The sequence below is a fragment of the Salmo trutta genome, chromosome 9 (assembly GCF_901001165.1).
Source record: "Salmo trutta chromosome 9, fSalTru1.1, whole genome shotgun sequence".
Lineage (NCBI taxonomy): Eukaryota > Metazoa > Chordata > Actinopteri > Salmoniformes > Salmonidae > Salmo > Salmo trutta.
In genome coordinates, this window is record NC_042965.1 from 44374995 (window position 1) to 44396532 (window position 21538).

The 21538-nt window shown below is 42.4% G+C and overlaps 1 protein-coding gene across 1 annotated transcript; it reads right to left on the reverse strand.

Moving 5' to 3' along the window:
• Positions 1-656: 656 nt before the first annotated feature.
• On the reverse strand, positions 657-17191 carry snx18a (sorting nexin 18a). The gene is made up of 3 exons (XM_029763834.1): positions 16146-17191; positions 15272-15741; positions 657-1878 (listed from the first exon to the last, which is right to left on the reverse strand). The coding sequence occupies exons 1-3, from the start codon at positions 17189-17191 to the stop codon at positions 1625-1627; spliced, it is 1770 nt and encodes a 589-aa protein (XP_029619694.1). The 3' UTR covers positions 657-1624.
• Positions 17192-21538: the final 4347 nt, after the last annotated feature.

The window sequence follows — 21538 nt, forward strand, 5'->3', positions numbered from 1 at the left end:
GTAAAAAATCAGCCTTGTCCCAGTCAGAATGATCCAGTCACGTGCTCTACATTGATGCCCCTGAATCAGACTTCAGTCTCTGAAGGGAGAATCGTCGAGGCCAGCACTCCAAGCAGTCCGACGGATTCTTCTGCCCATCGGCTGGGCACTTCTCTCAAACTCCAACAAAACACTAGTCCACGTCCAAAAGCGTGGTTCTCGATAAGCTTTCTATAATATTTGCAACAAACAAGCCTCTTAAAAACTAAATATGAGAATATATTTATATTATTATTATTATTACTACATAAACCTTTATAGAAGTTATTTAAAAATAATAATAATAGAAAATAAAAAAAGTATAAATCAGAGAGAGACAATCAAAAAAAGCCACAAGTCTGGGAGTCTGTATGTGCAAACATGTTCCTGCTAGAGATGGGACTTCCCAAATGGAACCCTATTCCCTATATAGCGCACTACCCATAGGGCTCTGATCAAAAGTAGTACACTATGTATAGGGAATATTAAGATATTTGGGACACACACTATGAGGAGCTCAAGTGTTATAGCAGAAGGCAGCATTTTAACTGTTTAAAGCCACTAAACAGCATTGCTTTACGGTAGAGACTCCCCTCTGAACAAAAATCACTTTTATCTTAACTAGTAACTTAATTTGATTTGATACAAAACATTGATCAATACAAAACAGAAGCTTTATAGAAGCTTTATGACCCTTTTTGTAGTCTCACGTCTGAGTGGCTCACCTCCTAAACCACCCCAGTGATGTCTCTACGTAGAAAAGTATTGGGCTGTCCGCTGCCTCAGTGTTTTGTTGGGCCAACTATGTCCAAACAGTAAAAAAAAATAAAAAATAGTAAAAAAAAAAAATGGAAAAACATTTCAGTGTAAACTTAAAAACGACTAAAACAAGATATAAAGTATGTAGAAAAGCTAATAGATCTATATATATTTTTAAATTAAAAAAAAAAATAACAGCCTCTTTGAAAAGTAAAAGTCACCATAATAAAAGCGAGACTGTCAGGGAGAATCTAAAATATAAACATTATGCATTCAGGAGTATTTGTCATGGCATGCCCCCCCCCCCCCATTGATTTCATTAGAAGGTTTGAGTCACTGAAATAAGCCATAGCAAAATGTGTTAGAGGATATAATCTTTATAAAACTGCAAATATTCTCTCAGCCACATGGCAAAATGTGTAGAATTACAGGAAATTTGCTTTAAAAACAGATTTTGTCATGCGCATGGCCACGCCCACCACCCAAACCCCATTTTGATCCAGAAAAAAAAACCCACTGCATTAAAACCCATTAAAACAAAGCCAGATATCAACTCAAGCTCCTTCAAAACAGTAGCCACCATACATGGAATCAACATCCAGGCGTCAGGAAACAATCCTTCAGGGAACTTTCCAGGTCGGTCAGTGTCGTCTGTGTTCTCATAGTGGATTGTATTGCTGTTTGGCAGTTGAAGGTAATGTCCACCTGAGGCTTCAATGATTGGCTGACTGAGGGAGGTCAAGGGTCATATCTGGACCAATGAGGGTGGGGGGGGGGTCGGATATGAGATCTCGACCAATCAGAATGTGGTCAATCGGATTTAGACCAATCAGGGGTGTCCCTCCGTCTAAGCGTTGTCATACATCTGCAGGGCCTCCTCCAGCTTGCCTGTGATCTTCTGGAAGAAGCCAATCTGCTCGGTTAGATACTGCTGCATCTGGGCCTTGAAGTCCCTCACCCTGACCTGGTGGAAGTGCTGGATCTCTGCCAGCGTGGCGAAGGAGATGATGTTACAACGCTCGTTGACGCCGTCCGCCTGGGGAGCGTCCATCTTGCCTTCCTCGACGTGCTTCTGGGACTCCTTCACCTTGGTAAGTGCTCCTGGAGAAAGAGGAGAGGAGAGAGTGTTAGATCTCCTGGAAAGAGAGGAGCGAGAGGAGAGGGTCAGTAGTCCAGGAGAGAGAGGAGAGGGTCAGTAGTCCAGGAGAGGAGAGGAGAGGGTCAGTAGTCCAGGAGAGGAGAGGAGAGGGTCAGTAGTCCAGGAGAGGAGAGGAGAGGGTCAGTAGTCCAGGAGAGAGAGGAGAGGGTCAGTAGTCCAGGAGAGGAGAGGAGAGGGTCAGTAGTCCAGGAGAGAGAGGAGAGGGTCAGTAGTCCAGGAGAGAGAGGAGAGGGTCAGTAGTCCAGGAGAGAGAGGAGAGGAATTGACAGAAGAGGGTTAAGTCTCAATTGACAGCAAGTTCACATATGTGCATATTGTGGGGAAAATAGTCCGAGTTGCCATTTTTATCAACTTCATTGAAAAGGCATAGTTAACCCAAATTACAACATGACATATTGGTTTCCTCACCCTGTACGTTGTCTTTGGACAAGTATGACAGAAATCCATGCTTTGCTTTAGTTTCCCTGGCATTGTTCCCACATGCTAACATTTTAGCATTTTGTGGCACACACGTCAGAATTTTTTCACACATGTTCAAAACATCCATAAGCAACTGTGTTGAGCTTCACAATGAATTTGAGATATTTTCCGTTCATTTGGACATGTGCAATTCTTTTTTATAAAACGCTAATATTGGTCTCATAACTTGAATGGGATTTGTGCCACAAATGCTAAAACGTTAGCATGTGGAAACAGTGTCAGGGAAACTAAACCAAAGCATGGACTGCCGTCATAACTTGTCCTGCTGACAGGGTAAAGAAACCAACGTGTCATATTGTAATTTGGGGTGAACTCTCCCTTTAGAGGAAGAGGCTGGGTTCTAAAGTCAGCATAATAACAGCATAACCATTACACAGACATAACATTATATTACATAGCCTAACACATAAAGAGACTTCCATTAAAACCTCTCAAAGCAGATCATTATAGATCTACGACAGGCTCGATGACACCGAGGGCTCGACCCAAAAATAGTCTCCAGATTCCTGGCGTGAACAACCTGTTCCCATTGGCCTGAGATCTGACTAGGCCTGAGTCTGTGGGCATTATTATTGGCTATGATAATGGGTCTGAAAGGGGAAACTAAAAGCTAAAAATACTAATGTATTACCGCATAGGGCTGGTCTATAGCCATGGAGGGGACTTAAAGCACTTCAACACAGCATGGCTTTTCAAACAATACATATAGTCCAGGCCACTGACAGTGTTCCAGGCCACTGACAGAGTTCCAGGCCACTGGCAGTGTTCCAGGCCACTGGCAGTGTTCCAGGCCACTGGCAGAGTTCTAGGCCACTGGCAGTGTTCCAGGCCACTGACAGAGTTCCAGGCCACTGACAGAGTTCCAGGCCACTGGCAGCGTTCCAGGCCACTGGCAGCGTTCCAGGCCACTGGCAGTGTTCCAGTTCCAGGCCACTGGCAGTGTTCCAGGCCACTGACAGTGTTCCAGTTCCAGGCCACTGACAGTGTTCCAGTTCCAGGCCACTGACAGTGTTCCAGTTCCAGGCCACTGGCAGTGTTCCAGTTCCAGGCCACTGGCAGTGTTCCAGTTCCAGGCCACTGGCAGTGTTCCAGTTCCAGGCCACTGGCAGTGTTCCAGGCCACTGGCAGTGTTCCAGGCCACTGGCAGAAGCCAACAGAACAAGGGAAGGGGAATTCATTTTTAATTTGTTTGTCTTTTTGTGACTTTAGGATACTCTTAATTTACATGCATAAGCAATGGTACTTCATTGACCTAAACAAACAATATTGTGAATATTAAGTTATATTCAACAAATATGGCAGGCTAAACAAGACCTTACTGAACCTCTCTTTAGGAAAGGAGGCATAGGTTTTGGTTCTCACCATTACACAACTTCACCCCTCTCATTGCCAAGTCGATGCCTAAACAACATGTGACCCAGCTGACCAGACAGCTGCATCCGACTAGTTTCTGCTTGACTGAAGCGTGTACAAATAATTAGCACAGAATCAGTGGAAGAAACTCCCTAACCCTCACCCTAAGCTCCCTCAACTCCCTAACCTCCAACTCCCTAACCCTCACCCTAAGCTCCCTCAACCTCTCTCTCTCTCTCTCTCCCTCTCTAACCCTATTCTCTCCCTCTCTAACCCTATTCTCTCCCTCTCTAACCCTATTCTCTCCCTCTCTAACCCCATTCTCTCCCTCTCTAACCCCATTCTCTCCCTCTCTAACCCATTCTCTCCCTCTCTAACCCTATTCTCTCCCTCTCTAACCCTATTCTCTCCCTCTCTAACCCTATTCTCTCCCTCTCTAACCCTATTCTCTCCCTCTAACCCTATTCTCTCCCTCTAACCCTATTCTCTCCCTCTAACCCTCTTCTCTCCCTCTAACCCTCTTCTCTCTCTCTCTCCCTCTCTCTCTCCCTCCCTAACCCTACTCTCTCTCTCTCTCCCTAACCCTACTCTCTCTCTCTCTCCCTAACCCTACTCGCTCTCCCTCTCCCTACTCTCTCTCTCCCTCTTTTCTCTCTCTCTCCCTAACCCTACTCTCTCCTCTCCTGCCTGGTGCACTCTCTCTCTATGTTGAAAGTGCTATGCTTGAGGGTGTCCTCAAATACCTGGGGTCTGACTCTGGTGTGAAACAAGCAAATGCAACAAGTGTCTGATGTTGCCTTTGTAGGATGTGTTCAACATGTAGGAATAGTTAGATTACAATCCCTCAGACTCATGGAGCAGAAAAGCAGGTTTGGTTGGTTCCGACCTACTGCTAAAGGCACTGTTCTACTTCCCCGTTCTGTTCTGTTGGTGGGGCTTGGGAGGAAGCATAGCTTAGGCCTACATTAGCTCACTTCCAATATAGCTGGGAGTATTTTGCCTACACAAATATGAATGGGATTGTTGACATACAGTGTAGGGTTGAATCATTCTGGAAACTTGGTTTTTTATTAATTTAAATGTAACTTTTATTTAATTAACCTTTATTTAACTAGGCAAGTCAGTTAAGAACAAATTCTTATTTACAATGACGGTCTACCCCGGCTAAAACCGGACGATGCTGTGCCAATTGTGCGCCGCCCTATGAGACACCCAATCACGGCCGGATGTGATGCAGCCTGGATTCGAACCAGGTACTGCACATCGACGGGACAGTAGTGGAGAAGCTGGAAAGTTTTAAAAAGTTCCTCGGCGTACATATCACAGACAAACTGAAATGGTCCACCCACACAGACAGCGTGGTGAAGAAGGCTCAACAACGCCTCTTCAACCTCAGGAGGCTGAAGAAATTCGGCTTGTCACCTAAAACCCTGACAAACTTTAACAGATGCACAATCGAGAGCACCCTGTCAGGCTGTATCACAGCCTGGTATGGCAACTGCTCCGCCCACAACCGTAAGGCTCTCCAGAGGGTAGTGAGGTCTGCACAACGCATCACCGGGGGCAAACTACCTGCCCTCCAGGACACCTACACCACCCGATGTCACAGGAAGGCCAAAAAGATCATCAAGGACAACAACCACCCGAGCCACTGCCTGTTCACCCCGCTATCATCCAGAAGGAGAGGTCAGTACAGGTGCATCAAAGTTGGGACTGAGAGACTGAAAAACAGCTTCTATCTCAAGGCCATCAGACTGTTAAACAGCCATCACTAACATTGAGTGGCTGCCACCAACATACTGACTCAAATCTCTAGCGACTTTAATAATTAAAAATTGGATGTAATAAATGTATCACTAGCCACTTTAAATAATGTTTTCATACCCTACATTACTCATCTCATATGTATATACTGTTCTCTATACCATCTACTGCATCTTGCCTATGCCGTTCGGCCATCGCTCATTTATATATTTATATGTACATATTCTTATTCATTCCTTTACACTTGTGTGTATAAGGTAGTTGTTGTGAAATTGTTAGGTTATATTACTTGTTAGATATTACTGCACGGTCGGAACTAGAAGCACAAGCATTTCGCTACACTCGCATTAACATCTGCTAACCATGTGTATGTGACAAATACAATTTGATTTGCAGTGACACCTCTAGAACTGAGATGCCTTAGACCACTACACTACACTACACTACACTACACTACTCGGGAGCACAAAGGATTCCCTCACAGTCTATTCCCTCCTTGTTACAGAAGTCATCCTCCCAACTACGATTTCTGATAAAAAAACAGGGAATTATGGGAATTTGGGTAGGTTTTAGAATATCCACAACCCTACACATGCTGTCACATTGTGATGTTGCTGCTCAGGGACTCCCAGGGGGATGGAGGGAGTGAAACTATCCTCACCTTTCAGGCATGCAGCCAACCTTCCTGCATGAGTCTGCCTCGGTATTCGGTTTCATTTAGTGAACTCAGTCACCATGAGTAATGGCCTCTGTCAAAATAAAAGAGCTGGGATTGATCTGACCCCGACAGGAAGACCTTCATTGGCCAGTCATCAAGAGAACGTAAATACACTGACATTGCACTCTGTTGTCTGCTCTCTCACATAGACCTCACAAGAAACAGGAAATGTCTGTTTTTGCAATAGAGGTCTAATGGTATTTTCTCCATGTGTAACAAACCAATTGTTTTAATGTAACCTTTATTTAACTAGCCAAGTCAGTTAATCTAACCTTTATTGAACCTTTATTTAACTAGGCAAGTCAGTTAAGAACAAATTCTTATTTACAATGACGGTCTACCCCCGGCCAAACCCAGACGACGCTGGGCCAATTGTGCGCCGCCCTATGGGACTCCCAATCACAGCCCGGTTGTGATACAGCCTGGAATCCAACCAGGGTGTCTGTAGTGTCTTAGACCGCTGCGCCCTAATGATTATATATTGGTTTGGTGTTTGTGTAAAGTTTGACGAACCTGCAGGAAATAGTTACCTTCTCCTAGGAAATGCATCTTATTCAAGTCCACTGTATTTCAGACCTTACACACAGATTTTCATTATAATCTATTCTACTCCAGACTCCACAAGAAAACAAGGAAATGTCTGTTTTTGCAATAGAAGCGCAATGGGTCCCTTCTCAACGCAGCAAAAGCAAACATCTTTCACTTTAAAAAAGAGAAAGTGACAGCGTTTAAACTACTTTTGCAGATATGAAACAAAAAGCAAAAAAATCAGTCAAAGATATTAATATGCTTCAAAACCCTAATTTATCAAGAGGGTTCTATGTGACTCAACTTTCCATGACATAGAGTAAGGAATTGTTGGCAGAATTGATGGATGCAGTTTAATGCATTATTTAATATAATAATTTACCAATACATTTCTTGGTAGTCCAACAACAACAAAAAATTGCTATTAGGTTGTAAATCACAGCTGGTCTGGTACACTGTTTGCTGCCTCCAGCCATTCGGATGTTTTGGTTTAAAATGACTGTAAAATAAGGCTGGCATAAAGTCAGTCATAACGTGGCCAAACACAAAGGTTAAAAAAATAAATAAAAAAGGACACACAAGGGAGTCATGTACTTTTATGAAATTACAGCCTGATGCGCTTGCGTCGGTGAATTCAACTTCAATTGACGCAAACTTTCGCGTGTTATGTTTACAGCGCGGAGCGGAGGGAAAGTGTACAGACACAGTCCTAGCTAGGCTACTAAAATATTGCAGTCTGGCTTTAATTTATTATCGGGATTTTTAAAAAAACTATCAAAAAAACTAAACCATGTTATATATATATATGTATATAAAAAAAGGGCCATTTTTTTCCCTAATAAAAACAAATGGCCAGTTTGGGTCGCAGTTTAACATTTTTTGTTGTAAAAATCAAATAGGCTGTCTGGCCCACGATATCGTTTGGATTTTTTTTTCAATACGGCCTTGTGCACTGTTTGAGTTTGACACCCCATGGCTAGCGTATCTATTTATGTAGCTATTTATTTAGCAAGCTAAAAACCCAGAGCCTAACATTAGCTAGCTAGCTGCTGGGAGGATGTCATATCTTTGGATGAGTGACCAACATTTTCCCCGTCATATCTTTTTCGGTGGCTACAGATAGAGATGCAGGGGTCATTTGGTAAGCTAACAAGAAATGTGAATCGCTTGGCTAGCTAGCTATGCTGAACTTGAACGACTATTATCCACTGTTAGCATATCTCTTGACTTGTCAAGCAAAATGTAATTGCTGTCGATCAAAATGGGTGGACAGGCAGGCAAGTTTCCTTTCAGTTGTCAAAAACATGGGTTGGGACAAGCATTGGCAGGCAAGCTGCAGAAGAACGAGCTGCAGAAGAACGAGCAGGCTAATATTCCCCATCTTTTCAGTGCAATTTTGACGGCCAACCAGCTGAAAAAGTTGGAGAGGGTTTATCTGGTGTACCCTCGTTAGAGTTGAGCTCATCTTGCTCTGGCTAGCATTAGTTGTTGATCTTGTTGATGTGCATAACTGAGGGAGAGAGAGAGCCTACCTTCTTTCATGGTTGTTTGATCAATAGGACTGTAAAGTTCCCAGGTGGAAGAGGACTCCTGTGGTGTTTTTACATATTTACAGAAATCCATTCAGGTGAATGTGATCTAAAGTCTCGCTGTTGCTACTTCCTGTTAACACACAGTCCAGTTCATAGTGAATGATGACAGGTCCTACTGTAAACACACAATCCAGTTCATAGTGAATGATGGCAGGTCCTACTGCCTGTAAACACACAGTCCAGTTCATAGTGAATGATGGCAGGTCCTACTGCCTGTTAACACACAGTCCAGTTCATAGTGAATGATGACAGGTCCTACTGCCTGTAAACACACAGTCCAGTTCATATTGAATGATGACAGGTCCTACTGCCTGTAAACACACAGTCCAGTTCATAGTGAATGATGACAGGTCCTACTGTAAACACACAGTCTGGTTCATAGTGAATGATGGCATGTCCTACTGCCTGTAAACACACAGTCCAGTTCATAGTGAATGATGGCAGGTCCTACTGCCTGTAAACACACAGTCCAGTTCATAGTGAATGATGGCAGGTCCTACTGCCTGTAAACACACAGTCCAGTTCATAGTGAATGATGGCAGGTCCTACTGCCTGTAAACACACAGTCCAGTTCATAGTGAATGATGACAGGTCCTACTGTAAACACACAGTCCAGTTCATAGTGAATGATGGCAGATCCTACTGCCTGTAAACACACAGTCCAGTTCATAGTGAATGATGGCAGGTCCTACTGCCTGTAAACACACAGTCGAGTTCATAGTGAATGATGACAGGTCCTACTTCCTGTTAACACACAGTCCAGTTCATAGTGAATGATGGCAGGCCCGTGTGGCAAATGAGTTATTCGCATATACAGTGCATTCGGAAAGTATTCAGACCCCTTGACTTTTTCCACATTACAGCCTTATTCTGAAATGGATTACATTGATGGGGGGAAACATTCTTAAATGAAACAAGTTTGGAACAACCAAGAACCCAATAGGTCACTCTAACAGAGCTCCAGAGTTCCTCTGTGGAGATGGGAGAACCTTCCAGAAGGACAACGATCTCTGCAGCGCCACCGATCAGGCCTTTAGGGTAGAGTGGCCAGACAGAAGCCACTCCGCAGTAAAAAGGTACATGACAGCCCGCTTGGAGTTATACTATTTGGCCTGAATGCCAAGCGTCACGTCTGGAGGAAAGGTGCTTCAACAAAGTACTGAGTAAATGGTCTGAATACTTATGTAAATGCGATATCAGTTTTTTTGCAAAAAATAAAAAACTTTTTTGCTTTGTCATTATGGGGTATTGTGTGTAGATTTATTAAAAATATATATATTTTTCCTAATCAATTTTAGAATAAGGCTGTAACGTAACAAAATGTGGAAAAAGTCAAGGGGTCTGAATACTTTCCGAATACTTTGTATATATGGGGCAATTTAGCAATTAGGATTTGTTATCTGTAATGGTTATGATCTGTTGGCATATAGATAAATGCAAACATATTTTTTTTCTAGTGCGGGCCTTGTGTTAAAAACAATATTATATTTTTTCCATTCGAGAACTCCAGATAAAACAATTGCGAGTACTCTAACAGTCCAAAAATTTAAAACGCCCATCCCTATGTCTGAACGATGAGCTGTATGTTTGATGTTGGTTTGAGGTTTGTGTAAAATGTACAAGCTTGTGAAAAACAATTTCCTGCTCAGAGGACAATAAATCTATTATATTCTACAGTATTCTGTCCAGACATACCACACAGACTTGTGCATGAAGTAAGGAAAACATGCTGACATTCCCTAAAATAAGTTCTCCCCCCCCCCCACTAGCCATTCTTCTTCTTGGCAATATCTCTGCTCCACTGCTGAAGTTTAACCCAGATCCACAGAATCTCTAACGCAGAACAGATGAATACAGATACACATACAAACGAGAGAGAGAGATAGAGAGAGAGGTTGAAAACAGAGAGACGGGGAGAGAGAGAGAGAGAGAGAGATAAGTGAGAGAGAGAGAGAGAGAGAGAGCGTGCGAGAGAACAGGGAGAGCGAGAGAGAGAGAGACAGGGAGAGGCTGTATTTTCTCCCACACCGAGAGAACAATACAGACTTATCAGCAATTTTCTTTTTACAAAATTGAAAACAAAAACATTTTGAAAACAAAACCAGAAGAGGAGAAAATCCAGTATCTTTGTGCCATATTAGTTGCAGAATATGTAGCAGCTTCCACACCCGTAGAGCCAGCCAGTGGAATGACCAACCGCAGAATAAACATTGCTTCCTGTCTTTTGTCACCATTTCATTATTGTCCTCATTCATTTCTTACTCTAGTGTCCTGTTCATTGTTACTACTCAATGAGTAGTATTATTTTCCCCTGTGCTGAATTCAACTCTGCTGACTTGCCTAGTTAAATAAAAAGGTTAAATAAATACAATAATAAAACATAAAAATAAAAAAAACACAAAAACAACTCCACTCTGCCCGGGGCCAAACTCCACTCTGCCCGGGGCCAAACTCCACTCTGCCCGGGGCCAAACTGTGATGTCCATACTTGTGAAATATAGACATCTATGATTGGTACAGATTTGGTCTGGATCAACCAAATGTGATCTTGTTTTGGGGGCAAATGTGATCTTGTTTTGGGGGCATTAGAATAATAACCAGTGTGTAGTAATAATAATTCCCAAAACATGCAAAAGGAAGAACATTTAAACATTCCTACCTATTTAGACTACATCACCATGAACAGAACGACACTCAGAATGACGCATTCCTCTATAGTACAGATCAAGGACCCATGATGTCAATGTTACCGTCATTCTGTTACCGGGTGTTAAATCACTTCACTTCCTGTAGTAAAATAACCCAAAAGAGAGTCAAGGTGTCATATCATAGCTGACACCCTATTCTTATTGCAGATAATTAATAATATATAATTATAATATAATTATGATAATTATCTTTGAAATCTTGAAAAATGGAAAAGATAGGAGTTTTAAACAAAAACGTCGTCACATTTACTGTCATTCTGTTACCAAACTGCATCTACCTTTCTAAATACACACACACACACACACACACACACACACTGAAGTCGAAAGTTTACATACACTTAGGTTGGAGTCATTACAACTCGTTTTTTCAACCACTCCACAAATGTTTTGTTAACAAACTATAGTTTTGGCAAGTCGGTTAGGACATCTACTTTGTGCATGACAAGTAATTTTTCCAACAATTGTTTAGACAGATTATTTCACTGTATCACAATTCCAGTGGGTCAAAAGTTTACATACACTAAGTTGACTGTGCCTTTAAACAGCTAATTGCTTCTGATAGGCTAATTGACATTGACTCAAACAATTGGAGGTGTACCTGTGGATGTATTTCAAGGCCTACCTTCAAACTCAGTGCCTCTTTGCTTGACATCATGGGAAAATCTAAAGAAAATCAGCCAAGACCTCAGAAAAAAATTGGCGACCTCCACAAGTCTGGTTCATCCTTGGGAGCAATTTCCAAACGCCTGAAGGTACCACGTTCATCTGTACAAACAATAGTATGCAAGTATAAACACCTTGGGACCACGCAGCCGTCATACCGCTCAGGAAGGAGACGCGTTCTGTCTCCTAGAGATAAACGTAGTTTGGTGCTAAAAGTGCAAATCAATCCCAGAACAATAGCAAAGGACCTTGTGAAGATGCTGGAGGAAACAGGTACAAAACTATCTATATCCACAGTAAAACGAGTCCTATATCGACATAACCTGAAAGGCTGCTCAGCAAGGAAGAAGCCACTGCTCCAAAACCACCATAAAAAAGCCAGACTACGGTTTGCAACTGCACATGGGGACAAAGATCGTACTTTTTGGAGAAATGTCCTCTGGTCTGATGAAACAAAAATAGAACTGTTTGGCCATAATGACCAACGTTTTGTTTGGAGGAAAGAGGGGGAGGCTTGCAAGCCGAAGAACACCATCCCAACCGTGAAGCACGGGGGCGGCAACATCATGTTGTGGGGGTGCTTTGCTGCAGGAGGGACTGGTGCACTTCACAAAGTAGATTATGTGGATATATTGAAGCAACATCTCAAGATATCAGTCAGGAAGTTAAAGCTTGGTCGCAAATGGACAATGACCCCAAGCATACTTCCAAAGTTGTGGCAAAATGGCTTAAGGACAACAAAGTCAAGGTATTGGAGTGGCCATCACAAAGCCCTGACCTCAATCCCATAGAAAATTAGCGGCAGAACTGAAAAAGTGTGTGCGAGGAAGGAGGCCTACAAACCTGACTCAGTTACACCAGCTCTGTCAGGAGAACTGGCCCAAAATTCACCCAACTTATTCCGGGAAGCTTGTGGAAGGCTACCCGAAACGTTTGACCCACGTTAAACAATTTAAAGGCAATGCTACCAAATACTAATTGAGTGTATGTAAACTTCTGACCCACTGGGAATGTGATGAAAGAAATAAAAGCTGAAATAAATCACTCTACTATTATTCTGACATTTCACATTCTTATAATAAAGTGGTGATCCTAACTGACCTAAGACAGGGAATGTTTACTAGGATTAAATGTCAGGAATTGTGAAAAACTGAGTTTAAATGAATTTTGGCTAAGGTGTTTGTAAACTTCCGAATTCAACTGTGTGTGTGTGTGTGTGCTAAATTTTTTACATTATAGAATAATAGTGAAGACATCAAAACTATGAAATAACACATATGGGATGATGTAGTACCCCCCAAAAAAGAGTGTTAAACAAATCAGAATATATTTTATATATATGAGATTCTTCAAATAGCCACCCTTTGCCTTGATGACAACTCCTCAGTAAAAGGCTAGCTAGCTACATCAGCTGCAGTCACATATTGGCTACCTAGCAACATGACATCAATTCTTTCTGGAGGCAGTGGAAACCCAATTTGAGCCCTCCCAAGGCCAGCCCAACCTAGGTGGACTTCAAAGTGCCAATGGAAAAAGAGGCTCAATTCCACCATGGTTTGTTGGACAAAGCCATGTGGAAATGAATGCTGTTTTTTTTTTGGGGGGGGGGGGGGGGTAATAAATGCCTTAAGGTCAGAGGTAAACACTGATCTTATACGTTTAGTTCTATGAGATAATCATCAGCTAACGTCACTTTTTTTGTGAAATGATGAAGCATTTATGGAATTTAAAAAAATGCATAAAGCACATAAGCTTTTTTATTAATTATGAAGATTTTATGTTCAATGACTGCTATGATCTCCTGAGCCTGTGTTAACCTCAGACTTTTATTTTCCACGTTTATCCCAAACCCTTATTCTTTCACCACAGGAATGGCTGAACAAACCGGAGGTAACTCATTGCCTGGTTGTAGGACTACAAGCTGGCGAGATCTATGGAATGTATTGTTTTTTGCAGTGTCTGTTAGGTTAAATCAAAAACAAATCACAGCACATATTGATGGGTATATTTCCTGCTTTTACTTCCTGCTTTGCTCCTCGCAATGGCTGCCATTCCACCCATTATGTCCTCATTGATTTGAATGAGGACAACCGTTCCCTTCCTTCTGTTTCTACTGCAGCACATGCAGGCTGAGCAAAGGAGAAAACATGTTTAATAAAAATAAAAAAAGGTTTTAAATTAATATTTTTTTTTTTATAAAACATGTTTTGCTATTCAAATGGTTATTACGTTGATCGTGGTAATTTGGCTGGCCAATTACCGTCATCCAAAGTTCCATGACCGTCACAGCCCTTGATACTACTGTAGGTCACGGGTGATAGACTGACTGGCTTTCCTGGCAAACCCTGTGGCAATTTCTGTTGTTTCCAGGCTTTATACATGGGTCATGCACCACAATGACTGCACACACACAACCAGACGTGAAAACACAACGCATCAGCTAAACCACAGCCTGCCTCCCATATGACTCAGCAGTCAAATGAAACCTGTGTATGCGTGTGTGTGTGTGTGTGTAAGGGAGGACGTGTGGTGTGAGTCAACACCCCCAACATAAACATTTCCCCATCACTCATGCAGAAGTCCCCTCCTCTCAGTTATAATGGTGACGACTGCTGCAGAGCTGATGATACGGAGACTACAGCCACCATGACAGGTGGAGAAAAAGAAAAAGCCTCGGAAGGGAGGTACCTTATCAGAAACAAAACATGAAGGCTCTTATCAAGCTAATGTATATTGTTGTTGCCATCTGACAGCACATGGGTTTCAACAAAGTCATTTGATCCCTGGTGAACCAATCCCTGATGAAGCAATCCCTGATGAACCAATCCCTGATGAACCAATCCCTGATGAACCAATCCCTGATGAACCAATGTTTACACTTAGCTAAACCCATTCAACTGTTATCGCACACAGATTTACAATCAGTGGAGCAATCAATCAATCAATCAATCAGCTCATTAGTGGAGTTACTAGGCCTGAGTTTAGTAGTATGATGGCATTACCTTTCTGTACCGTGGATGATATCAGGGTAGTATGGTGGCATTACCTTTCTGTACCGTGGATGATATCAGGGTAGTATGGTGACATTACCTTTCTGTACATGGATGATATCAGGGTAGTATGGTGGCATTACCTTTCTGTACTGTGGATGATATCAGGGTAGTATGGTGACATTACCTTTCTGTACGTGGATGATATCAGGGTAGTATGGTGACATTACCTTTCTGTACCGTGGATGATATCAGGGTAGTATGGTGACATTACCTTTCTGTACCGTGGATGATGTCAGAGTAGTATGGTGACATTACCTTTCTGTACGTGGATGATATCAGGGTAGTATGGTGACATTACCTTTCTGTACCGTGGATGATATCAGGGTAGTATGGTGGCATTACTTTTCTGTACATGGATGATATCAGGGTAGTATGGTGGCATTACCTTTCTGTACCGTGGATGATATCAGGGTAGTATGGTGACATTACCTTTCTGTACCGTGGATGATATCAGGGTAGTATGGTGACATTACCTTTCTGTACGTGGATGATGTCAGGGTAGTTGGCCAGATGTCCCTGGTACAGCTGTAACAAATCCATTAATGGGTCCACATCATGTCTTGGCTGCTCTGCAAAGTAATCTCCAATAGCATCGTATGCTTCTCCTGTATACGCTATGGCCTGGTTCAACCCTACCGAATACGTCTGCTGGTCCAGCTCAAACGCTTGTCCCAGGCCTTTAAACGCCTGGCCCACTTTCTGGTACTCTTTCTTAAACCCTGTGATCTGTTTCCGGGCGAACTCGTTGGTGGTGGCGTTGACTTGGACCACGCTGTCGTCCATTTTCTTAGTGAAAGCTTTGAAGCCGTCGATCTTGGACTCGACCTCGACCAGGTCCAGGGGGGGTCCGGAGGGCGTGGAGATAGTGAGGAAGAAGTTTGCCCCCACCATCTCGTCCTTCTCCGCCTTCCTCTTCCCCTGCTTCCATGACTTCTCGTCTGTGCTGTGGAAAATAATTAAAAACATGGGGTTTTCACAAAGCGTTTTAATTTTGTTTTACAGAGACAGGGAAGAACACGGTTCTCGTGGGCCAGATTCGTACCCATACCAACACAGGCCAAGCCTACATGTGTGATCCAAATGGCAAGCAGTTACCACCAGACCATCCCCAGGCCACTACCGGCTAGAGCTTTTCAATGACCCAAAAGACGCTTTACGATAGCCTGAGTGCCAGTCTGTTTGTGCTATTATGACATCTCCATTGCTGTCCATTATCACGCTAAACACGCCAATTCTATGAGGAGTTGGCAAGAGAGCAAAAAAAAAAACCAGACTGGCACTCAGGCTAGCTTTACAGAGCAAAGAAACATGGAGAGGAGAGAGGGGATGGGGAGAGGTGAAGCCTACCTGTTGCAGGTGAGGAAGTGCTGAAAGACATCACACTTGGACAGGATCGGGTGGCTGGTCATGTGATTCATCCACCATATCAACCCCTTCCTCCTTTTAGAGATGAAGTCTTCTTCAAACCGTCCCGTGGCTTGTTTCTCTGGGATGTGGGGTACAGAGATGACTGGGAACTTCTCCACCAGCCGGGCATAGAGCCAGTCAAAGTGTTTATACCTCCTGTTTACCTGGGTCTGTGTGTGGGTGGGCGTCAACTTGTAAGCAATGTAACTCTTCATCCCTTTAAACTTGGTCTGCTTGGTGGGGTCGTCGATGGTACAGGCGAAAGGATATGGGTTTTCCTGCCATTCTGGACCGTATTGTCCACTTACAACACATATCTTATCCCCATCTTTTACAAAACCAGCTGCATCACCTAACACGAACGCTTCCCCTCCTGATTTCACAAACGTTGAAAACCTATTGAGGTTTCTACTGACCGTAGCAGAGCTCTTGGCTTGTTGAACGTTGCTACTTTTAGACGTAGACGTTGACACTCTGTATGTAGACGGTCCGTTGCCATCAAAATCCCCTTGGTAATTACCTCCAACAACAACCCCTGGTTCGTCAGCCACTGTCGAGCTGTCATCCCAGTCTTCATCCCAGTCTTCGTCACTTCCCTGGCTGGCTTGGTATCCGTGTTGCTGTTGTACTGGGACAGGCGGTGAGAACGCTGCAAACCCGGGTGATGTTACTGATGTTTTGGACAAGTTGTCAGTTTGATTCTGGATTTTAGAAGAAGAAGAGGAGTCCCCGAAACCTCCGGTTGGAATATTGGCGTACCGGGATCCAGATGTGCTGTTGTTGTTAAACGTGGGCGCAGTATCATTCTTCAGGATCTCGACGTAGGACGCTGGGATGAGACCTCTCTCTCCTTTACTGTTGGACCCTTCTAGCCATCCTTCGATATCCTGTTCGCTGTACAGACTCACTATTTCATTTTCTTTCACTGATATCTCACCGGGGTTTTCGGAATTGAAATCGTATAAAGCCCTCGCTTTGAGCGCCATAGTTCAACAACAACTGGAGCGCCTAACGCGCAATAAAAAATATAACCAGCTCGACCAAACCAGCAAACTCTCCCCCCAGCTGGGCTAGCCTATCCAAACTAATACAACTCTGTGTGCGAAGTTAAAAAGGCACACTGCTTATAAACTCCCACCGAAATATCCCTTCTTCCAACAACCTACACTATACAATCCAAATGTTATTTTGTTACCGTTCAAATGTGCAATAAAATCCTGTTGTTTCGTGCGGGTTTTTACCCTCCCTGTTAGATGTGTAGCCTGGTTAGTGCCTCTTGCTCTCCTCTCCTCGCAGACTCCCCTTCTCCGCGCAACAACCGCACATAATCAGCCTGAATAATCGAGGGTGGAGCTATGAGGATGATCAGATAACAGGCAACGTTAATCGAACGCCTATCTCTGCTTTTTGAGTGGGTGTGGAATTCCAGTTATGTGATGTGATTTTCTGTCACGTATCAATTCATAGATGTTATCAGACTCCTACTGTATTTACGTGTATTTATTTGTATTATCAGAATGTGGCATGAATGTAACAAAATAGTAAAAAATTGGTGATTATAATGTGACAATGTATCACTTTTTTAAAATCACATTTGTATCTTCTTTGAAGTCTATATTTATAGTCTCAGTCAGCGTTTAATGTACAGAACATCCGTTCATACATGTCAGATATCATAAGAACTATATATATATATATATATATACACTATACCTTCTCAATCTGCCTAGTGACCAACCTCATATGTCTATTTACAATTTAAAGCAAATTAAACACTTAAAAATATATATATTTTTTAAATAAATTGTTTTAAATAAAGCATTTATACTGTTAAGTAATTCAATAACATTACTACCAATAGCTTTATATAGCAAAGTAATACCAGATAGAAATGTATGGTTAGAGAAATATTTATAATTATATAATTCATTTCACAAAACATAATACAATCAATCACTTTTGTTAGCGCTACTGTACTATCTGGTCAGGTCACTGTGTGTACTTTAACTCACATCCTTACCTAATCAATAGAGTAATAATCAATAGTCAATCATTAATAGTCCTTCTCCTCACTCTATTTAGACTCCACCACCAGTATCCCCAGCATGACACAGCTGTTTAGACTCCACCACCAGTATCCCAGCATGACACAGCTGTTTAGACTCCACCACCAGTATCCCAGCGTGACACAGCTGTTTAGACTCCACCACCAGTATCCCCAGCACGACACAGCTGTTTAGACTCCACCACCAGTATCCCCAGCATGGCACAGCTGTTTAGACTCCACCACCAGTATCCCAGCATGACACAGCTGTTTAGACTCCACCACCAGTATCCCCAGCATGACACAGCTGTTTAGACTCCACCACCAGTATCCCATCATACCAAGGGTGAGGGCCAGGGGGTGGCGGCCTGGAGGCCTGGAGGTCTGGGGGGGTGGGGACCTGGAGGCCTGGGGGGGTGGGGGCCTGGAGGCCTAGTGGGAGGGGATCAGACCTGCGTTCAAATTGCTATTTAAAATCTTTTCCAATACTTTTACGATTTGCTTTAGCCTGCCTGGATTACCAGATGGACGGGGTTCGCCCTTTTGCAACTATTTTCTTTTGGTACCATTGGCCAGGCAAGTATTTGCAATGATTTCGAATAGTATTTGAACCCAGGTCTGGACCTGGTGGGGATATAAGAGGGCTGTTTTCAGAGCTGGCAGATATGCAGCAGGAGATCAGATTACATATGGACACCGGGCCAGAGAGTCCTCTTAGAGATATAATCGTCCTTGTAATAGCTTGTCATGATCAGAGTCGTGGATCTTGTTTGTTTTTTGGGTGATGTCATGTGAATTGATCATTTGTCATGTTGACGTGTCATTTGATACCGTTGAGTTCACTACTAATGTAAACTGTCAACACAGTTAATAACTCATATGAGTCATGTTTCTTTACATACTAAATGTAATATATCCATTAGACTAACAAACAAACTAAATTCATTAATAAAACCCCAGACAAAATATAATGTAACTATTTCTAAATGTTTCTTAATATCAGCAAATGTGTTTCTCTGGAAAAGAAATCATTAGGTTATTACAACAATATCAGCCATTAAAAGGATCTAAGCCTTTTTTTAAATTGTTGCCTAAAATGACATACCCAAATCTAACTGCCTGTAGCTCAGGACCTGAAGCAAGGATATGCATATTCTTGATATCATTTTTGTGGTAATGTGAAATTGATGTAGGAGAATTTTAACACATTAAAAGATAATACAAAGAAAAAAACGTGTTTAAAAAAATAAAAAGTTTGTACCATTCTTTGAAATGTAAGAGAAAGGCCATAATGTATTATTCCAGCCCAGGCGCAATTTAGATATTGGCCACTAGATGGTAGCAGTGTATGTGCAAAGTTTTAGACTGATCCAATGAACCATTGCATATCTGTTCAAAATGCTGTATCAAGACTGCCCAAATGTGCCTAATTGGTTTATTAATACATTTTCAAGTTCATAATTGTGCACTCTTCAAACAATAGCATGGTATTATTTCACTGCACTAGCTACTGTAAATTGGACAGTGCAGTTAGCTTAAATTCTTGTTAATCTTTCTGCCCATTTCAGAAATGTCTATGTCCTGGGATTTTTTTGTTTTGTTACTTACAACCTCATGCTAATCACATTAGTCTACGTTAGCTCAACCATCCTGTGGGGGGGACACCGATCCCATTGAGCAGGTATTCCCAAACTGGGGTATGTACAATGCCGTCGGGGGTACGCCAAATTAAAATGTGATTCACATTTTTTTTAAATACATTTTAAAAAGTATATATTTTTTTTTCCTCACATTTTCAAACAGTCCATTTATATTTTCTAACGGGGTTTTACATTTGGGTGAGTTTTCTTTCCTCGCCTGAGTCGCCTCGTTTCTCTGCCAAAAATAAAATTAAACCATCTAGTGTTCAGCGAAACAACATCACAATGTCAAATACAGGAAGCCAAGTCAAATAATTAACATCCAATCACATTAACCGTTACTCTCTCGTGGGAATTCCACTATTGGTCCTTATGTAGCCAAACATAGCTGCTGCTCATTCAGTTTGCTCGAAAATGGATAAATGGTTCAAAGAAAGTAAGGACTGCATCCATAGAGACACATACCAGCTCTACTGGTAGTACTGCTACTACCAGCAGTACTACACCTGCACCTACCAGCAGTACTACACCTGCACCTGTCGATGACAAGTTGGTCTGCTTCCAAGAGCATATCCAATGCTAGCACCAGTAATTCTACTTTTTTTGTTAGCCCAGCTAGCATGGACCCTGACAGTTGTGAATTTGATGCAGCCGAAGAGCTACTGCCCCCTTACCCGGGAAAGCACCAAACAACAGACAGGGACGTTGGACCATCGAAGAGGCACAAACATGATGAGAACTACATTGATTTGGGGTTCACTTATATTGGGAGTAGTGCCTTTCCTCAGCCACAATGCGTTATATGTACAAAAGTACTTTCTCACAACTCGATGAAACATTCACTCTTGTGCAGACATTTAGAAAGAAAACATAACAATTTGAAAAATAAGCCACGGGAGTTTTTCGAGCGAGAATTAAGACGACTTTCGAGTAGTAAGACGTATAAAAGCAACAGATACCATTAATAAGAAGGGGCTAGAAGCATCTTATTGTCACGGTTGTTGTACAGATTAGACCAAAACGCAGCGGGAACGTGTATACTCATCTTTATTTTTATTAAAAGAAGGAAAAACAAAAGAAACACATATACAAAACAACAAACGACACTAAACAGTCCTGTCAGGTGCACAGACACAAAACAGGAGACAACTACCCACAAACCCCAATAGCACAAACACCCCTATACATAGGACCTTCAATCAGAGGCAACGAGGAACAGCTGCCTCCAATTGAAGGTCAATCAACAAACCCTAAACATAGAAGTAGAAAAACTAGACTGAACATAGAAAAACACTAACCTAGAACATAGACCAAAAACCCCGGAACACTCTAAACAAACACACCTCTTACATAATAACATAGCCCAACAAACCCCGAAACACTCTAACCAAATACCCTCTGCCACGTCCTGACCAAACTACAATAACAAATAACCCCTTTACTGGTCAGGACGTGACACTTATATGGTGAGCTACCGAGTGGCTAGGACAGGCAAGCCGCATACTATTGTGTAGGACTTAATTCTTCCTGCAGAACTGAAAAAGTGTGTGTGAGCAATGAGGCCGACAAACCTGACTCAGTTACACCAAAGCTTGTGGAAGGCTACCCAAAACGTTTGACCCAAGTTAAACAAAGGCAATGCTACCAAA

Coding starts and splice junctions, on each gene's coding strand:
- snx18a (XM_029763834.1), bottom strand. CDS start 17,191: ATGGCGCTCAAAGCGAGGGCTTTATACGATTTCAATTCCGAAAACCCC. Junction 15,742..16,145: donor CACTTCCTCACCTGCAACAG/GTAGGCTTCACC, acceptor TATTTTCCACAG/CACAGACGAGAAGTCATGGA. Junction 1,879..15,271: donor CATCATCCACGTACAGAAAG/GTAATGTCACCA, acceptor CTCTTTCTCCAG/GAGCACTTACCAAGGTGAAG.